The sequence below is a fragment of the Lepisma saccharinum genome, chromosome 25, assembly GCF_977018435.1.
Source record: "Lepisma saccharinum chromosome 25, izLepSacc3.1, whole genome shotgun sequence".
NCBI classification, from domain to species: Eukaryota; Metazoa; Arthropoda; class Insecta; order Zygentoma; family Lepismatidae; genus Lepisma; species Lepisma saccharinum.
Window position 1 is genome coordinate 42,474,685 of NC_139253.1, and position 19,128 is coordinate 42,493,812.

Consider the following 19,128-nt stretch of genomic DNA (forward strand, 5'->3'; position numbering starts at 1 on the left):
AATAAACTATATGAGAAACAAAATAAGATATCCTCTCTTAAAATGGTCTTACATGTAACACAGAGATATAGTATCAGGAACAACTTAAAAAAAAAAAAATCACTCAGAAATAGCTTCTACTTTACAAAACACACAAAAAAGGAGAAGACATTAAATATTAAAAACTAAAACTGCTCCTAAAGTTTCATTATCTCCAGAAACAGGAAACAAGTAAATCTGATCAAACAAAGAAAACAAGATGATTTCATAATTTGTTTTTAAAATTAGCTACTTTGCTAATATAAAAAGGTCAAGATACATGGGATTCCTTTCCTTTAATTTTAATATACATTTCATATGTGTAGAATTAGGGAGAAACCAAGTGTTTTCTTGTATTAAACTAAATCACATAATACTTTGTATCTTATTAACATCAGCAACAGCAAATTGTGTAATGGTAAAATATTGTGGAAAAGTAATTATTTATAACTCAAAAGTTTTTTGTTGCATTAAAATATTTTGATTACTGATTATATCTGGATAGTTGAAAGCTATTGTTGACTCAGGTAAAATATATTTATGGTGTCAAATAGTTCATAAGCAAACAGCTATAACATTATTAAATTTAAGCATAACATGCAAAGTTATAATAATTTGAAAAATCTGTCTCCCCTCATGTAAGATTTTTCAAGACATTTTATTGCTGCTTTTCTGGCAAATTATTATATGTTCTCTGCCACAGACTGGTATATTATCAAAGTTCTGTAAATATAATAATGAATTTGTCTCTAATATTTTTTTTAGAAGAATGTAGAAAAGAACACAGTTCACTCTTTTGAACAACATGTATCTTACAAATAACTACTATTTCTAAAGACTTGCAAAATTTACCGTGCATAAGTCTATGAACATGTGTTTTTCACACTGATATACGACTATCATGCAAAAAATATATGTAATCATAAATTATACTATAACAAGTGGTCAACATAATAGATAACAGAATGGGACAAAAAAAGAAGCATAAAAACTTCCAAAGTCATCTCAATTAAAAAAAAAAAAGCAGTGACAAATTTTTATAACAATGCACAACCAACTACCTCTGTACTTTATTTCTTACAAATATACTTCTGTAAAATTGAAAAACATTGGACAGCAAATTACCAAGCCTGAAGCTGTAGCATAATAATTTAGAACTGTTAACCCTGAGTTGCACCTTATAATTATTGAGGTTATAAATAATATATATAACTGCATATTTGCAATTCTTCACATAACTTCAGCAGGTGATATATACTAAATATTCAATAATGATGAAAATATAATTTTCGAGAGTTCTTGCAAGGAAATCAAAAACATTTTTTAAAAGCAAATTTACATGTAATTTTAAAACTTACAAGGTGTATAAGCAGCAGCAATTTGTAATTTACTACTCAGCTCACAATTGGAAGTGTTATTTTGTATAATGGAAAATAAATTATCTTTTAGAAATTATGTTGCTAAAGAAGCCAGTACTTCTATATATTAAAAACATGAACCTTTCCAATCATCATTATTGTTGCTAATTCATAAATTCAAGACATTGCTCATAGGAGCCCCCCCGCCCCCTCCTGCTATCAATTTCCACTTCCAAGTCCTACGTGCTATGTAACAGGAAATTCAAGAATAGGTTTTTGTCAGAACTGAGGCAGGGGCAATACAGTTTGATCAGGGATAAGGTAGATTAATCAGAACTCTATCAGTATTGGCCTACATAGCATATTGGTGTATTTGCAAAATTACAGATTCAATATACCAATAATTAGTTTGCAAATTAGTGCAAAATTCTGACATTTGCTATTGCTATGAATATAAGATAATTTATATACCCTGATTTTGTAAATGTCAAAATATGCAGTTTCTTTTTCGAAGAAAGACCTATTCCAGTCACCCGTCACATACATTAAGAGGAATGGTTCACGTATGTATTCAATGAAATTTGCAAAGTTATATTGGAATGTTGAAATATCAATATCCGCGTGCCTGTTTGGACAAACTTGCAAGGGCACTCGTCAAGCACACTTTCCAACTGGTACAATACTCTTACACTACATTGATCTCTACAGTGTACCTAATTCCATAATTAGTTGTGCGAATTACTCACTGATTTCAATTCAAGAAGTATTCTAAAATACAAAAATCTTTTTGTACTTACGATTCGTGAGTATCTGGTTTTCCAATGAACGATGTTTCGAGAACAACTGTCCCCTTCTTCAGGTTCTTAAGTTACATAGTCTATCCAAAATACACCATAGCCACGTCAATACTTTTCTCCCAAAATTCCAGGAACAACGATACAGGTTTGGAGATTAATATAGGAAAAATTGGAATCCATACTATATTTTTCCTATATTAATCTCCAAACCTGTATCCTTGTTCCTGGAATTTTGTGAGAAAAACGTATTGACATCGCTATGGTGAATTTTGGATAGCCTATGTAACTTACGAACCTGAAGAAGGGAACAGTTGTTCTCGAAACGTCGTTCATTGGAAAACCAGATACGTACTCACGAAACATAAGTACAAAATGTTTATGTATTTTAGAATACTTTTTGAAGTGTACCTGATATTTAAAAGGTTTGAAATGTCTATTTGCAGTGAAGCCTCCCTATGGTATTGTTTATAATTCTGGTTATTTTTCTTGGTTTTAATGCATATAAATTAATAATGAATGGAAAAGTATTCCCTACTCTGTAAAGTACATTGGTCAACTTAGACAATCTATACATATGATAGTAAAGGTTGAAATTTCACTACAAATCTTACAGTAAGTTGCAAATGTGAAGAATGGCTACCATCAAAATAGGAAAATACATATTGGTTGCCTCTGTAACTTACCACGTTGAGTAGTAGATACAAACTTGTCATCATCAAAGGTTCAGGATTTCAGTCCTGATCTGAGAATGAGTGTTCTTCAGTGAGTGCCCCTTTAACAATTTTATCCAATCACCACTTACCTTCAACATAGCAATTGTGGCAGAAAAGCAATCTAAAATATTAACCAAAAATGTAATTGTGTTCTAATAGAGGTGCCTGCCTATACTTTGAAGACAATTCTGATTACCTTAAAATATTGAATTTCAAGTTAGAAATCATCAATAAAATTATAATTTTACTATTTTCTACAAAACTAAACTTGCACAGTACGTATTTAAAAAGTGCTAAGTTAAACTTTCAGGAACTCTGCCTTATATAATACATATGAGCATGTATAAGCTTTATACATACATAATACGCTTTATTGTTATACGTTTTTAATTTTACTGAGGTTGAAAAAGTTTGTGAAAAGTAAGTTTTCACTTGTTCTTTTGCTCACGAAATAGCCTTAGTATAATTCAAAATTGGTAATATAAAAGTGAAAAAAGCTTTAACATTTGTTTTAAAAAAAAACTGACCAATATGTAAAGTTCATCAATTCACAAGAACATAAATTTTGATTCCCATTAACACAAGTTCCAATCCTTTATTCATGTAATGAAGTATTGTTGTTTCATGGCATACAAACAAATAATTTATTATCAAATGAAACTGGTGAAACGGGTGTTGGAAAATACTAGAGAAACAGTAGCAATTAAATTTCTTGTCAAAATTAATGCATTTTCGACTAAATTATATGAAGATATATTTCATTCATACAATATGTCACAAGTTATGCAGTGCTTTGTAGGTTGGTGGAGCTGCCACTTAACTGAATGGTCAGTTTGGTTCAATCAGTCCCACATCTGATTGCTGGTGGGAGGTCCAAAATTTCGGCGTTGACTCGACATCGTGAGGACACTTGGGGACATACTTCAAAACAATAGACCGACTTCCACAAAGTCAGAAAACAGTGTGATGGAACTTGATGCCCTGATCATGCTTCACCTAATGAAAATCTGCTTGGCACACAGCCTCAAAGGGCTGTGACGTTATGGAGTTTATAGCAGATTGGATTGATGCGATATTAATGATAGTATGATTTTTTTATAGTTCGTTAACATTATATCTTTGAAAAATCCCTGTATCTTATATCAACATACATGTCAGTGGTTTGCCTACAACTTAGGTTGTGACAGGTTAGATTACTTTATATTGTAATGGAAATGAAACAACGGGTAAACTATTTTCATGAATGAAATGAAACAATGAACAATAATATTTTTCAAGTGTTTAAATCTTATTATCAAGGACACACATTTATGATAAATAAATAAAAAAATCAAAATTTTGGTACTGAGCACATTTTGGGTTCAAAAGTAGTGCATAATAAGCACAGAGAAAAATCAACTATTTTTTTTAAAAAAAAAAAAATGTTCTGGAGCTAAGCTGAGAACAAAGCATTTAAGTATATGCCTAAATGGGCATTTCTCAGCAATTTAAATTTAACATGTGTGTGTTCAACTTTTGTGCATAATAAAATTTAGTTGTCTTTATATCTGTTTTATTTTGTGCCTCCCGGAGGTCGATTTCCGAATAGCCCTCGTATGCATGTCCCTAATTATTATTCTACATTGTTCAATGAATATAAAAAAGGAAAGTTAAAAATTGTACTTACGTATGTGAGTATAGTGCTCTTATAGTAGAACGACGTTTTAGAGATTGACTATCTCTTTCCTCAGGTTCATATAAAAAACTAAGTACTTGGCATAGTACTGCGTCAAAAATGTAATATGAGGATTGTGGTTAAGGGTTGGTTAGGATACATTTAAAATATTAAGTTTTTTGCTATTAGAAGTACGTAAAAAAAAAAAGTCGTTCCCTAAAAAAACTTGTACAGTAGACCTATTCACAGGTAAAAAAGTTAAAAATCTAAAAAACCTGCATGAATCACAATGCAACCTGCAGGTTTGGCCATTCCTACCCAAATGTCTTGTTTTTTTAATTTATTTTTTACGTACTTCTAATGGCAAAAAACTTAATATTTTAAATGTATCCTAACCAACCCTTAACTACAATCCTCATATTACATTTTTGACGCAGTACTATGCCAAGTACTTAGTTTTTTATATGAACCTGAGGAAAGAGATAGTCAATCTCTAAAACGTCGTTCTACTATAAGAGCACTATACTCACATACGTATGTACAATTTTTAACTTTCCTTTTTTATATTCTGGATTTGTGAGTAACATGCGACGAACCTACAAAATGCCACTGTTCAATGAAATTTAAGTTTAATTAACCCTCAGTGTCTTTCAGATTTCCTCAAAATATACATTAAAATTAATACTCATTTTTTTTGTACACTAATTATTATCTTTTCATCACTGTAAAATGTTGGTCACGATTAAAAACTTAACAGCATTCAATAATAAAAATTCAATAACCTTCACTTAAATACAATTTTACTGATTTGTTTTTTCACTTTAGATTATTTTTCTATATATTCCACTGCCATACATGTTGATATTGGTAGAAATTTTGCATAACTATTGATTAGATTGTAGTACAAAAACCTCTAAATTTAACTTTGTAAATTAAATAGAAGTCATGCCTTGTGAATAAGAATAACATTAAAATACCTTGGTATTCCGTAGTAACACACATAAATAGAGGGGTAAAGTATGGATAGAAATTTAAGACCTACAAGTTGATAACCTTGCACTTAAGAATTAAAAATGCCTATTTTACACATATATTCATATAGGTATTTAATTTTGTGTTTCTTAGCACAGGTCCTTCCAGTCACCTTCAAACTTGGTAATTCATGCTTTATTAAATATTAGAACTGTCTAGGAAACATAAATGGATAAAATCTGTAAATGTAATGTAGAATATAGATATAACAATGCAGACGAGATTTCCATCATAATGTGCTGCAATTGGATGACTAGTAAATGAAAACTCATGATATTAATACAACAAAAAAATCCTGAAAATATATAACATTTAAAAAAAGATTATTTTGAAAATACAAGGCAGAAATTTATCAACTCTAACCGTGATGTAAAATAGAAGTTTAAGAAGTTGGAAATGTTTAATAAAATAGGTAATGTAAAGGGTATCAACTATATATTGATTTTAATGTTATATCCCAATATACTACATGTAAATTGTCTCAATATGTGAAAATTGGATGAAATTTTGGGATGTACATAGATGAAGAAATGAAAAGAAACTTATATTCAGAAATCAGATGTTAATCTTTAATAGGTCAGTAATGATAAAGTACCACAGGATTTTTGTATTTTGTTCTAATGCAGAACCTTGCACATCCTGGACTGATATATACTATACAGGGCTAGAATAAATGATTCATTCGTTTTGAAAAGGTTATATTTTCAAAAGTATTACACGTACACACATGAAAGATATATGAAAAGAACCACAAACTCAACAAGTTTATACACCCTCTACAAATGTTCGATATGTGCCCCTTTGGTTACACGACACACGTCCAGACGATATTCGAGCTCATTCCATACATTTTGTAGCATAGTCCTGTCAATAGCCTGCACTGCAGCACTGATGCGTTATTTGAGCTCGACTAAGGATTGCGGTAGAGGGGGTACGTAAACAAGGTCCTTAACGTACCCCCATAGGAAGAAGTCGCAGGGCGTTAAATTAGGAGATCTGGGAGGCCAGGGGAACAAAGCTAGGTCATCCTCACAAATATGCCCAATCCAGCGATGCGGAAGTTCATCGTTTAGGTAGTCACGAACTGGGATGTTCCAATGAGGGGGTGCCCCGTCTTGTTGGAAGAAAAAATCCCTGAAGTCAGCACTGAGTTGCAGGAACAACCACAACTGCAACATATCCAGGTAACATTTACCGGTCACAGTTTGCTCAGTGTAGAAAAACGGCCCATACATCTTTGTTTGTGACACTGCACAGAAAACATCACCTTTGGCGAATCTCTTTCAACTGTCACGACTGCACGTGGATTTTCTGTGCCCCAGAATCGCACATTATGACGATTCACGTTCCCGGATAAGTGGAATGTTGCTTCATTGCTGAATATCAACTTGGCGGCGAAATAATAGATAATAGAAAAAGACAATGATCTCGTGCTGCCACCCGTAATACACAGTACAAACTTGGTGAGTTTGTGGTTCTTTTCATATATCTTTCATGTGTGTACGTGTAATACTTTTGAAAATATAGCCTTTTCAAAACGAATGAATCATTTATGCTAGCCCTGTATATTCCTTAGCAAAACAGAGAAGACCATTCATTTCACTTTACTGTTGAGGGCAGCATTATTTTATACATATTTGGGTGTTAATCGGTTCTTACTTGGAAGAACAGGAAAAGCTTTTATGATTTCCAAACATTTAAAAGCATGTGTACATTTTGGAAGAGGCCACGCTGTTCTAGATGGACATACAAGTTGGATCTGTATTTATGGCTTTAGTTATGTAACTGCAATATCCCCTTAGTTATCAGTGTTGGATGCAAAAACAGACCCACCAAAATGTATATGCAAGTTAAGATGGTCTAGGTGATTCATGCCAGGTTAAAAAAAAAAAAATGTGTATCTATAAGTATAAGTATCTTATAAATACTGTACAGGTTTAATGAAATATGTACATTGAGTTTTGCATTACTTCCAAATGCCGGCCTCCGTGGTGGAGTGGTTAGCGATGCTAGAGGTCCCAGGTTCGAATCTCAGTCTGGGCATCGATGTTCTTTGTGATTGTCCCTTCATCAATTTCATCATATCATCACTCATCCTCATCTTTGTGATTAGCCAAAAGTTGCAGAAAAGCAAAGTAAAATAAATCAGATCAAATCAATTACTTCCAATGATTATGAAATTTTGGATTAAATTATTATTAATTACAATTGTACGTTAAAAAATCAATAACAATTGTAGATCTTGATATGTATCATTTGCTAATATGATTAGATAGACTATTTGAATTGGCAAAAACTGAGACTAAGGGAAGCTGTTTTCCCCAGAAAAGCTTTTCATTGTGGATTGAAAGTATCAGACAGACAAACTTCTGCAAGAGTTATTTAGCTCTCAGTTCCAGGGAGACTCATATTGTAGTTTCTGAGGTTTTAATGTTTGGATGGTACATAGTAGGTGGACTTTCTTTAGAAATTTTAGTTGGTATAGAATTTTAACAGCTCTTGACTATGATTGCATTTATAGTAACGCTGAGCTAATACCACTTTGAACCTATACCCATGCTGATGTCAATACTCTTACCGTTTCCCACCAATACTGATGCTTAAAAATTGTAATAATTTAAAATGTTCAAAATATTGATTACAAATACTGACTAAGTATTTCACTGCAATTATATGTATCAATTTTCATCATTTGCATTCATATACATCAAAATACTCAGGAATTGCATCAGAATATTAAAATACCTGTTGTGTGTCTTGATGTAAAATACAAGGAAACTTCGAATTTTGCATAACTTCCAGGATAATTGTCCTGCACTGTGGCAATGCGTACTAAGGTGCCAAACTTCGGGCTCGAGCTACGGGATGCAGTTTCGAGTCTCCTGGGGGAAGGCGTAACTTTTCTCTGAGATTTCGGCCAGTGTATGGGATTGGTGGCCACCCACCATTGTGCTAAAATTTGGGAACTACACATGAATAGCGTAACCCAATCATGGAAACCTACAGCAGCGACTGAGGGTTCACTGTGCTGACCACATGTTACCCCGTAATGGGTTGGAATATTTTCCATCTCTGGTGGGAGTGAGGCTGGCCCTCACAGGTTATTCAGGATAGTTAGATGCTGTGAATGTATTGTGTGGCATTTTCACACACCCTACGAGAGACCAAAAATGCCATCAAAATATCAGCCGGTATCTATAAATAAAATCCAACTGATACATCAGCATCAGGAATGGTTCAGCCCTAATATATAGTGAAATCATTGGAAAGAATGAAATGTATTTCTTGGTTTGAATTTGGTAAGTGTGTGTGTGTGTACCTCTGCTGATACTATAATTTTTAACAATATAGTGGCATCACACAATACATTTGACTTTATAAATACATTACAATATCATGTAACATCTAAAATTCAAAAAATCTTCTCAGTATATAAAAAATCATTCTATATCTAAGTAGATTTAAATGAAATTAGTGGCGTAACAGTTTCACAATAATATGTAGTGTCATAATTTGAGTACAACATTTATAATTTTAGGTAGAGCTTTTCCTTTTGAACACCGTTTCAACACAAAATTGGACTGCTTGAATGCAACTATTACACCACCGAGAGGGAAGATTTTCATGCTGATGTTCCTATCACAGCTATTATAAGGGCACAGAGGGTTAACAGCCTATAAACTAAAACTAAACTAAAAAAGGGGATAAAAATGTCAGCCACATCTGCAGCCAAGCACACTTACGCGTGAATGCTTAAATTTGTTGAGTGTCCGGTTTACCTGGACCCCGATTTTATGATGCGTATGCCGAGACGTTTGCTTGATGAGGGCAGATATAAGCTCAGCCTGCAGCTCTGGGACATCAAGGCACTGCTGCAAGGCGTTTTGGGCTAGCACCACGTGGTAGTCGATCCCCGCTGAGTCCAAGTGCACGGAAATGAACAACTGACAAGACTGAAAGAGAAAAAGCACAGTTAGAAAGTTACAAATTAGGGCTTGGATAGATTAATCAGTTGAGTTTTTGTTTCAAGTTCACTTTATGCACATACAGGCTAATTGGGACTGGACCAGTGTCGTATTCTGAAAATTCGACCTGTTTTATTGCAACATTTCGTCTTTATTGCATATATTAATTAGATTTAATAGAAAAAAACACCAATGTAGGCATTCAAGTGAAACAAAACAGAAGTCCGACAACTTCTAATTTTCCTGCAATTTCTATATACAATATAAAATGTTAGTTTACCGGCAGTTTAAAGTGGGATTCAAATTACTGTGCAATGTGCCTCCACCGGGTATCGATCCCGGACCTTTTGATAACAAGGCAACAACGTCATCTGGGAGGCGCTAATCAGTACTCTTATTAACAGTGCTTTTTTTCTGGTGGTACGCAACGGTATGCCATACCAGAACCTTTTTGTAGGTGAGAATGAAACTAGTGATGTTTTATTGCAACGAAATAAATGAGTGTGTAACTGCATAGGTGCACAATCATTACGGACACAGAGCACAATATTTTAAGTAATTCTTGTAATGAACAGAGCAACATTATTAAACCAACTCGAAGATTACCGGAACCTTTCTTCTGAGAGAAAAAAAAGCACTGCTTATCGGTACTGACTGATATATTTTAGCAAAATTGTCAATAATTTTAGCAATCCAATATTTAGTGCAATTTGAGCCAATTGGTTACTTTTTTTAATGAATACAAAAGTTTTGTGAAGTTAATGTCTAAACAATGTCCAAGTAAACTATTGCAGTTTCATGGTCAAGTTCATTAAATACAAGGGCCAATATTCAATTGTAGTTCTTCATGGAATATTTGTAATTTTAAATCAAATTGGTAGGGTACTAGTTATACATATCAGTACATTTTACACTATTGGCAAACATTTCATATCAGTCCAACCCTACCACCTAACAAATTATGAACATTATGATAGTTATTTGTAAACTATCTTGATATACACAGCATGCATGGCATTTGTCCCTCACTACCCATTTTTGACAAATTTTTCCCATTAAACCTACAACAAATACAATGTATTTTAATGTTCTTTACAATAATACAAAGGAACTATGCCATATGCTGATAAGTAAAGTCAGAATACAAGAGAAGAAAACAAGCAAGCAGCAGGACTGCCACATAACAATTATTACTCTCCAAAAAGAAAACTAATCAAGCAAAAGCTTGCACACAAATTAATCCACGTACCTTAAATAATTTAATTGCCTCTGCCTGCAGAGCTTCTGAGGATAACGTTGTAAGGGGAGATGCTATACTTTCTTTACTGTGAAGTAGGTGAGGGTGCCTCCATAATACGCAGTCTGAAAATAAAGTGGACCAATTACAACAGAAAGAAATAAAATGTAGCGTTCCGACACTACAGATTGGCAGATGAAAATTTCTATTTACAGCTTAAATGTGAGACTTTTTGGATGATTTTGCAGTGTTACCAACTGCATTATCCTAAGTGTAACAGTACATAAGTATAGAATGACTTTGCCTTTTCATTAATTACTGTTAAACTTAAATATCACATCCTAATTAATCTGCATGTCCTATTATTCTTTTTGGTTTAATGCTAGTTCCCCTTTTTCTTCTATTTGTATTTTTGTACTTTGTGTTTTGTATTTATCTACTTTGGTTTATCCTAATTTGTACCTTAATCTATCATCAAGCTAATCATCTCTAGCTTTACTTTTAAATATAATCTACAACTGCAATCCCACACAGCAAACAGTATAATAATAATAATCAGTCTTTACCAGCAAGTAAACCTCTTAAACCTTTGAAGTATTGCACAAATATGTAGATACATAGTTTAACTAAACTTCACTAGTAGTAATTTCTATAACATAAAATATTAATGTCTCAATTAACTTCCTTTCTATCACACCTAACTTTTACATGACAGAGACTACATCCAACACTAACATACTAGAAATTAAATTCAAATTTTGTTCTGGTACTCAGAGGCACGAGGACCCAAGTGCGTACCGATGAATGCAGGTGGGTTGGTGAAAATATTGATTAATTAAAAATAAAAATAAAAATTTGTGTTGTAACACAATAGGAGATGATCCACAATTTTCATCTTTATGATCATGGAGACATCAGCACAAGAAGATTGATGGAAAGATTTCCTTTTTTCCGAACTCAGTGCCCAGATGGACAGCAGGAGCTTGTTTGAAGATACAATAAATGACACTTTTCGAAGACTGGCCTCTTTTCAATAACCAGGCCTGTGCCAGTGGTTTGAGGATTATGGCATACATATGGATAGTGGTCCAGTGAGAATGCACTTCATTTAAAAGAAATACTGGAAAGAACAGCTAGACAATTAGGACCCATCTGAAATTTGTGGGAGTTAGCCACGCCTCCATTAAATGATCACTGGCCAGATGCCACCTGCCTTCATATGCACCTCTTTAATGCATTATTCCAGTATTTCAAGAAAGATTCTCAATCTAGCATTTGGAACTTTAAAAAATCAAGATTACTTCAGGATGGCCACTCTAGGATCATGATAGCATTCAACCATAATTCCCGGTTTTCAAGGTGAAATTTCCAAAAATTGAAGGGTACAAGCAGATATTTTGTTTATTTCTATCTTATGTATTACTGCCTCTCACCACCCGCACACATACATACACAAATACATTAACAATATAGAGGGTCTGTGATTCCAATATATCCAAAAATTCTAATTAAATTAAATTAAACAGTATATATATTTAAAACATTTAATTTTAGGTGCGGAGTTTACATTTGCCATTTCACATGTTCAGACTCAAAATACATCTACAAACACAACTCAAAAATCTTACGGGCTTTTCTACGAAAAGTTCTTACTTGCTTAAGAATTTCAAACTCAAATTTACCTAATCAACTTCAACATATCTTACAATAATCTTTCATCTGCTAGATACATTGTTCTGCAAAGGACACTAACAAATTGAGAGAATTTTGTTCTTATTTTCCATGCAACTTTCTTTTCTATTCCTTCCTCGATAAAAATACAGCTAAACTTTGAAAAAATTGCCTCAGGGCATTAATAAACATGTATAAATTTAATGGGTTTTGGATAAATAAAATTTGCAATTTTTTTTGGAGAAAAATTCATGCAGAATTCCAGGTGAGTAGCCACCCTCTACTACAATTCTCATACATATTTTCCCATGCAAAAATCACAATCAACAACACAGTTCTGGACTTCAATTAACAGTGTAAATTAATGAGTATTTCACTTACTGGGATCGCCATCCATTTCCATTAGCTTTTGTACAAGTTGCTCATACTGAGTGCCAGCATTGTGACCACCCCCAGACACAACAGTAAGATGGTACATCCACGAGTCCTGAAAGGACATGGAAGAACATGTTATACATATCCATAACTATGCAAAGAGATATTACTGATATATCATAACTAAGTTAACATACTTTGTCAGAGATTATGGATTCAATTTCTAATACGGATGGTCCAGTGTAAAGTTTGATCAATGCGGATAAAGTACTAATATAATGCCTGCTAATACCAAAATTCTACAATTAGAAAAAACAAAAACTGTACATTTAGGAATTAATTTATTCAATTAAACAATGCAATGATGTTATTGTCAATTTTACCAATATACAGAGGACCTTGATTTTACGTTTTTCAGGGCATCAGAACAAGAAAATTTCAAACGCAGGAAAATGTACAAATGGGAAATTTGATAACAAATACAGCTATAAAATATTATATAGCTGTTTTGGAACTATTGAAATCAAATGTATAATGTGGGATAATGAAAAATCCAGGGACATGAAATCAAGGTTCCACTGTACCCTTTACTGCTTGATTCTGATAGAGTATGAACTAAACTTATTCAATCCTTAGTCCTTGTCTCCCCAATGGCGTAGTGGTAACGTCGCCACCTTGTAATCAAGGAGTCCAGGGTTCGATTCCCAGTGAAGGCACATTGCACAGTGGTTCAGATCACACTTTAAACTGTAGGTCCAGTCCCAATAAGCCTTTCTGTGCATAAAGTGGACCTAAAGAACAATTCAGTTCAATTTGTCGTTAGTCTTTAACACAAATAAAGGGTCCGGCCCCGCATTGAGCATAAAACCGAGCAGGGTAGAGTGTAGCAGGAAGGATGCCATTTTAGTTACAAAGGAGCGTTGGACCAAGATGCATCGCGCTTTTGTGATTGAAGCGTATTTCAAAAGTGGTGACAGTGTGGTAGCTACGCAGGGGAAGTTTCGACAGCAATTCAACATTGGGAGACATTGAAGAGTACCAGAACGGCACACAATTCGGAGGTGGGTTGATCAGTCTCATGCTACCGCAAGTGCCACGAATAAGAAGCCACCGGGAAAGCCGAGGACAGTGTGGACACCAGAAAACATTGAGAGGGTACGAAATGCTCTTGACAGGAGTCCTAGGCATTCAGTAAACAAACATTCTGCAGTTTTACACTTGTCAGACAGAAGTGTGTGCCGCATTCTCCACAGCGATTTAAGTTATCATCCATACAAAATACAGGTGACCCATAAGTTATCCGAGCGTGACTATGCCTCCCGGAAACAATTAAGTACAGACCTTATCGACCTATTGGACGAGAATAGGGACATTCTTCCCAACCTGATTATGTCGGATGACGCACACTTTGAACTGACAGGCCATGTCAACAAACAAAACATGCGATACTGGAGTAATATGAATCCACAGGAACTCCACGAAAAACCACTCCATAGTGAAAAGGTCACGGTTTGGTGCGGTGTTTCGGCTTCCAGGATTATTGGACCCTACTTTTTTGAGGATCATAACGGAAACGCAGTCACAGTCAATTCGGAACGTTACAGAGGCCTACTGGCGACTTTCCTGATTCCTGAATTACAGAGACAGGGCGATGATCAGTTTATTTCTAGGAAGATGGTGCAACTACGCATACCACGATGACAACGTTACATACGGTGTTCGCGGGCAGAATCATCCTACGTTTTGGGGACATACCGTGGCCAGCGAAATACCCAGATCTGAGTAATTATTGTGTCATAAAACGGCATTATGTTATTTATCAATTACCACTCTCGTCTTTTACATTCCCTATGTAGTGTTACTGTAGGAACTATAATAAACTGGTACATTGTTTCTGCCTGACCCTGTATATATAGTTTTGTTTGTCCAATATGGTAACAATAAAATACCATACTTGAATGTGAAGAAATTGTTGACTGGTTTAGTTAGGAAAGTTAGTAGTGACTGAAATTAAAAGTTGACTATGCATTTCCTAATACAAATGTAGTACTAATAAGTAGGTATCCAACCCAAGCATATGTGGTAGCAAGGAATTAACCTGCATCCTCCTGAAAGGAACCTAATTTTTTCAAGATATAATTACAGCTCTTAACTAATTCGGTTCATTATGAGAATAAGACATTACCTTTTTTTAAAAAAAAAAGATCAAATGCAAATTACTGTATACGTTTGTTTCATTCCAGATTTATAGTATTTTAAACACATTAGTATGATCAACTATACTCTTAGAATTAGTGCAATAATAAATGAAATGTGTTGAAAAGTGAATACTTGTCATGTCATTCTGATGCTTGATTTGATTTGCTTTATTTTACTTTGTTTTTTTTTTTTGCCACTTTTGGCTAATTTGAAAAGATGGGGATGAGTAATATGATGATGAAATTGATGAATGGACACTCACAAATATCCATGCTCAGGCCAGGATTCGAATCTGGGACTCCTGGCATTGTACCGTGATGTGCTAACCACTCCGCCAGAGGCCGGCTCATTCTGATGTGAATCAGAGGCCTTGACAATATGAAAAAGCTTGTTTTGAGTCCATATTTGCCAATTTGGACATAACCTACAGTTTGAAGGAACCTGAACCAGTGTGAAATGTGCTTCCACCATCGAACTCACGACTCCTTGATCATCAGGTGACATCATTACCACTAGCCATTTAGGAGACTTCGATGAGATCAAGTCAACCTGTCATGTAAATGCTATGTTCATCCTTGGCATTTACAACTTTCACAGCCACTAAGAAGAAATTTTAAAAAAATATATATTTTTTGTGAAATTTTGAATTCAGTGGGCCCCCACAGAGGCATCGCCACAATGTGATAGTTAAAAATGGTACCAACATGTTTCTATATATGTGTTCTACTCATTCTGCAAAAGTTAGCAGTTGTTTTCATACTTTCAGAGAAAAAAAATATTTTCCAAAGTAATACAACATGTCTCGTATATAACCAAGAGTAAGTTTTTTTTTAATATAGCAAGAATAAATTTTCACTTCAATAATTACTAATGACATGACCTCAAGGTTCATATAACAATTCAAACATGTATCTTCGAACATTTTCTGAGATGCAGTATGTTTCAAAAGTAAAGTTACATGAATACATATCTTGGTACAAATTATACCAGCTGGGCATTGACGTCTCTTGGTGTACACAGTTTTAAAAAAATATTGAGACATACAATTGGTAATTTTATGAGCAAATGGCATATCGAAATGAGAATATAGCTTAAAAAAAAAAGACTCCACATTAGTGGATATTTGAGAATATCAAAATAAAATACATGTTGTGGTTTATTTATTTTATTGTTAATGATATTGACTTGTGCTGTAAGATATTACATGTTGTAAGAATAGAGTAATTCATACAGAATCAGCTATTATCAACTCACTATATAACAGGTGGCAATGATCTAATAAGTGATAATATGACTTTCAGATTTCTAAAAAGTATTACTGTCTCACCTTTTCTTGTTTACTTGGCATCAGCAGGTAAGTCGGCCCTTGGTGTGAAGGAAATATGCCTATCGTTAACTCAGAATGTTGTCCATCTCCTTCCCTGTCCTCGCTATCTGAGTCAGACACATGATCTACTTCTTCAACCCGTGCATCCCTCATATTAATTTGGCCCAGGGGATTCTGCAAAGAAAACTACATTATAAGCTGGTATCAATTTTGAAAAATGAATTTTAAAATTCCTTAGGATTCGGGAATATTATGGTTTTACATAATTTTCTACCAAATGGAATTGAAAAGGAGTACTTTTCAAATACTAGGACAATTGTCAGTTCTAAGAGTTGAAAGTACATAATGTGTAATTTGTCTGCAATTAGTTGAAACATAAAGTCATAATTTTTCAAAATAAATGTTGAAATTTATTCAAAAATACCTCATTAGTGTACAAATAGACTTTTGTGATTTCTTACTTTATTAAATTTGTGTAGGAAAGAAATATATACCAGAATTTACAAATTAAACACAGCAAGCACATACTTTAAAAAGAAATATTGTTTATTTGAATGATGATGGCACAAGTCATAGACCATGCTGTAACGAAAATATTACCGTATTCTTCTTGTATGTATTACTTGCATTTTAGATTTCTTCTTCTACTTTATGGTTGTTACAACCATTTAAACATGTGTTATGATGTTATATAGCTGTAACACTGAGCAAATTTTAAATAAATGTCTGATGAAGGGAGCATGCATTCTCCTTAGATGTTACATCAAAATATGTGTTTAAATGCTTGTAACAAACTAGAAGAAAAAAAGATATTGCAAGAAAGTAACAAATGCAGATTTTGTTGTGCTTCTATAGGACTGGCCAAAACCATACTGAAAGGGAGGGGAGAGGAGGAAGAGGGATCTAATTAAAGCACAAACAGACATTTGAGATATTTATCAAATACTTACACTGTCATTTGGAGTCTTGAAATACAAGAACATTTTTCCTATTAGCACACACCAGCACTTCTTTGCATGGCCATTCTTCACTTTTGTTAACCATCCTTGGATGCTTGGTTTGTTATCTTCTTTACTCAATAAAAGTTTTGTTGCATTTCTCCTCTGAACATTCTAAGAAATGAGTGTTAGATGTATTACATTTGAATATTCATCAAAGCAAATATATCACATACAAATATATCCACTTATTTCAGGAAACCTTTAGATTTGAAATTTTTCACATGCCAGCATAACCACAACTATCCCTTCTCTTCCAAAGCTTTATACTTAACATTTTATGCAAAACAAAAATTTACTAAAACAATGAATACATTAGCATATGAAAAATAACAAGGAAGAGTCCAGGAAACAAATTGTGTAATCAATATATTAGAAAATTAATATATTGAGGAACAGATGACATGGTAACCTATTAGTCTTGGCTCATAACAGCATATTGGTAAATATGTTAAAATTTTACTGATTTGATTTTTCTATTAATAGCCTTTAACTGACATCCACAATTTATCCATCTTGATATAATTTGTAAAAGAAAGAAGAATACACAACATGTAGTGACTCATTGTTTCAACCAATAAACCATGGTCTTCTTCAGGTAAAATCATATGGTATTAAAATTTTAAAATGTTCTAGTTAAAATATAGAGGGGATAACACTAGGACAGGGTGTGTCCATGTTATTGAGAAGAAATGGAATCAATCTGTGGTAGAAATGTCTGGTGTCTTTCAGTCATGTTTTACTGGGAATGTTCCATGTTAAGCCATGGGAAGCTTTTATATTTTAATTAACAGTAATAATAACCCGTAGCACAACAGCTAGTGAGGTCCTACCTACTGACTGCCAGCCTCACTCTCATCTGCCAAGGTGGAAGATATCAAACCAGTTATGGGGCGACATGTGGTCAGCACGACGAACCCCCAGTCATTGTTGTGGGTTTTCTATGACTGGATTATGCTACTCATTTGTAGCTCCCCCAATTTCCTCACAATGGTGGGTGGCCACCAGTCCCATATACAGGCCGAAATCGCAGGAGAAAAGTTGTTACGCTTCCTTTATATTTTAACTAGAACAGTTTAACCTTTTAATACCATGTAATTTCAAAATTTTCTATGGCTTGCCAAAGAAGATCAATGTTTATTGGTTGAAACATTGAGTGACAACAAAACACGTTATTTTAATTTAATTTCCTTACAAATAAGTGATGACTATGGTGATACAAATGACTGGAATAACTTCCAGTTCTCAATACATAACATTTCATTCCAATGGAAAAATACTTCACAGGTGAATTTTGTATGCAGTATATCAGATTTTTAGCTAAATGTTTTTAGTTAAGAAATAGCAGATTTTTAGCTATTTTATATGCTTGATTGATTGATTGATTTGCTTTATTTTACTTTGCTTTTTGTGCCACTTTAGGCTAATTTACGAAGATGAGTGATGACATGATGAAATTGATGAATGGACAGTCACAAATATCCATGCCCATGCTGGGATTCGAACCTGGGACCCCTGGCATCGTAGTGTGATGTGCTAACCACTCTGCCATGGGGGCTGGCTATTTTATATGCAATCGATCCACTATTTGTAAACTTTGTGTACATACCATTAATGATATCAGCAAAATTCTGTTAGTAGTATATTACTACACCAGTATGTGGTCAAAATTAGCAATAACTATGGTACAGTATATTACAATGTTCCTTTGCATTAATTTCAAGCATTCTATTATATGTTGTATTATCCAGTGGCCTAATGCACATCTTTTGCCAAGCCATTTT

The 19,128-nt window shown here is 33.8% G+C and overlaps 1 protein-coding gene across 6 annotated transcripts in view; it reads right to left on the reverse strand.

The window, feature by feature from the left end:
* The window catches only part of LOC145978872 (uncharacterized protein CG43867), a 936,647-nt gene that overhangs the window by 19,125 nt on the left and 898,394 nt on the right, over positions 1-19,128 (reverse strand). For 5 of the 6 annotated variants that reach the window (XM_083111771.1, XM_083111768.1, XM_083111769.1 and 2 more), the window contains 5 exons: positions 17,297-17,458; positions 16,347-16,520; positions 12,827-12,932; positions 10,787-10,899; positions 9,316-9,525 (listed from right to left, as the gene is read on the reverse strand). In XM_083111771.1, coding sequence (XP_082967897.1) covers positions 9,316-9,525; positions 10,787-10,899; positions 12,827-12,932; positions 16,347-16,520; positions 17,297-17,458 — 765 coding nt within the window. The remainder of the gene's footprint in view (positions 1-9,315; positions 9,526-10,786; positions 10,900-12,826; positions 12,933-16,346; positions 16,521-17,296; positions 17,459-19,128) is intronic. The other variant, XM_083111770.1, reaches the window with a different exon arrangement.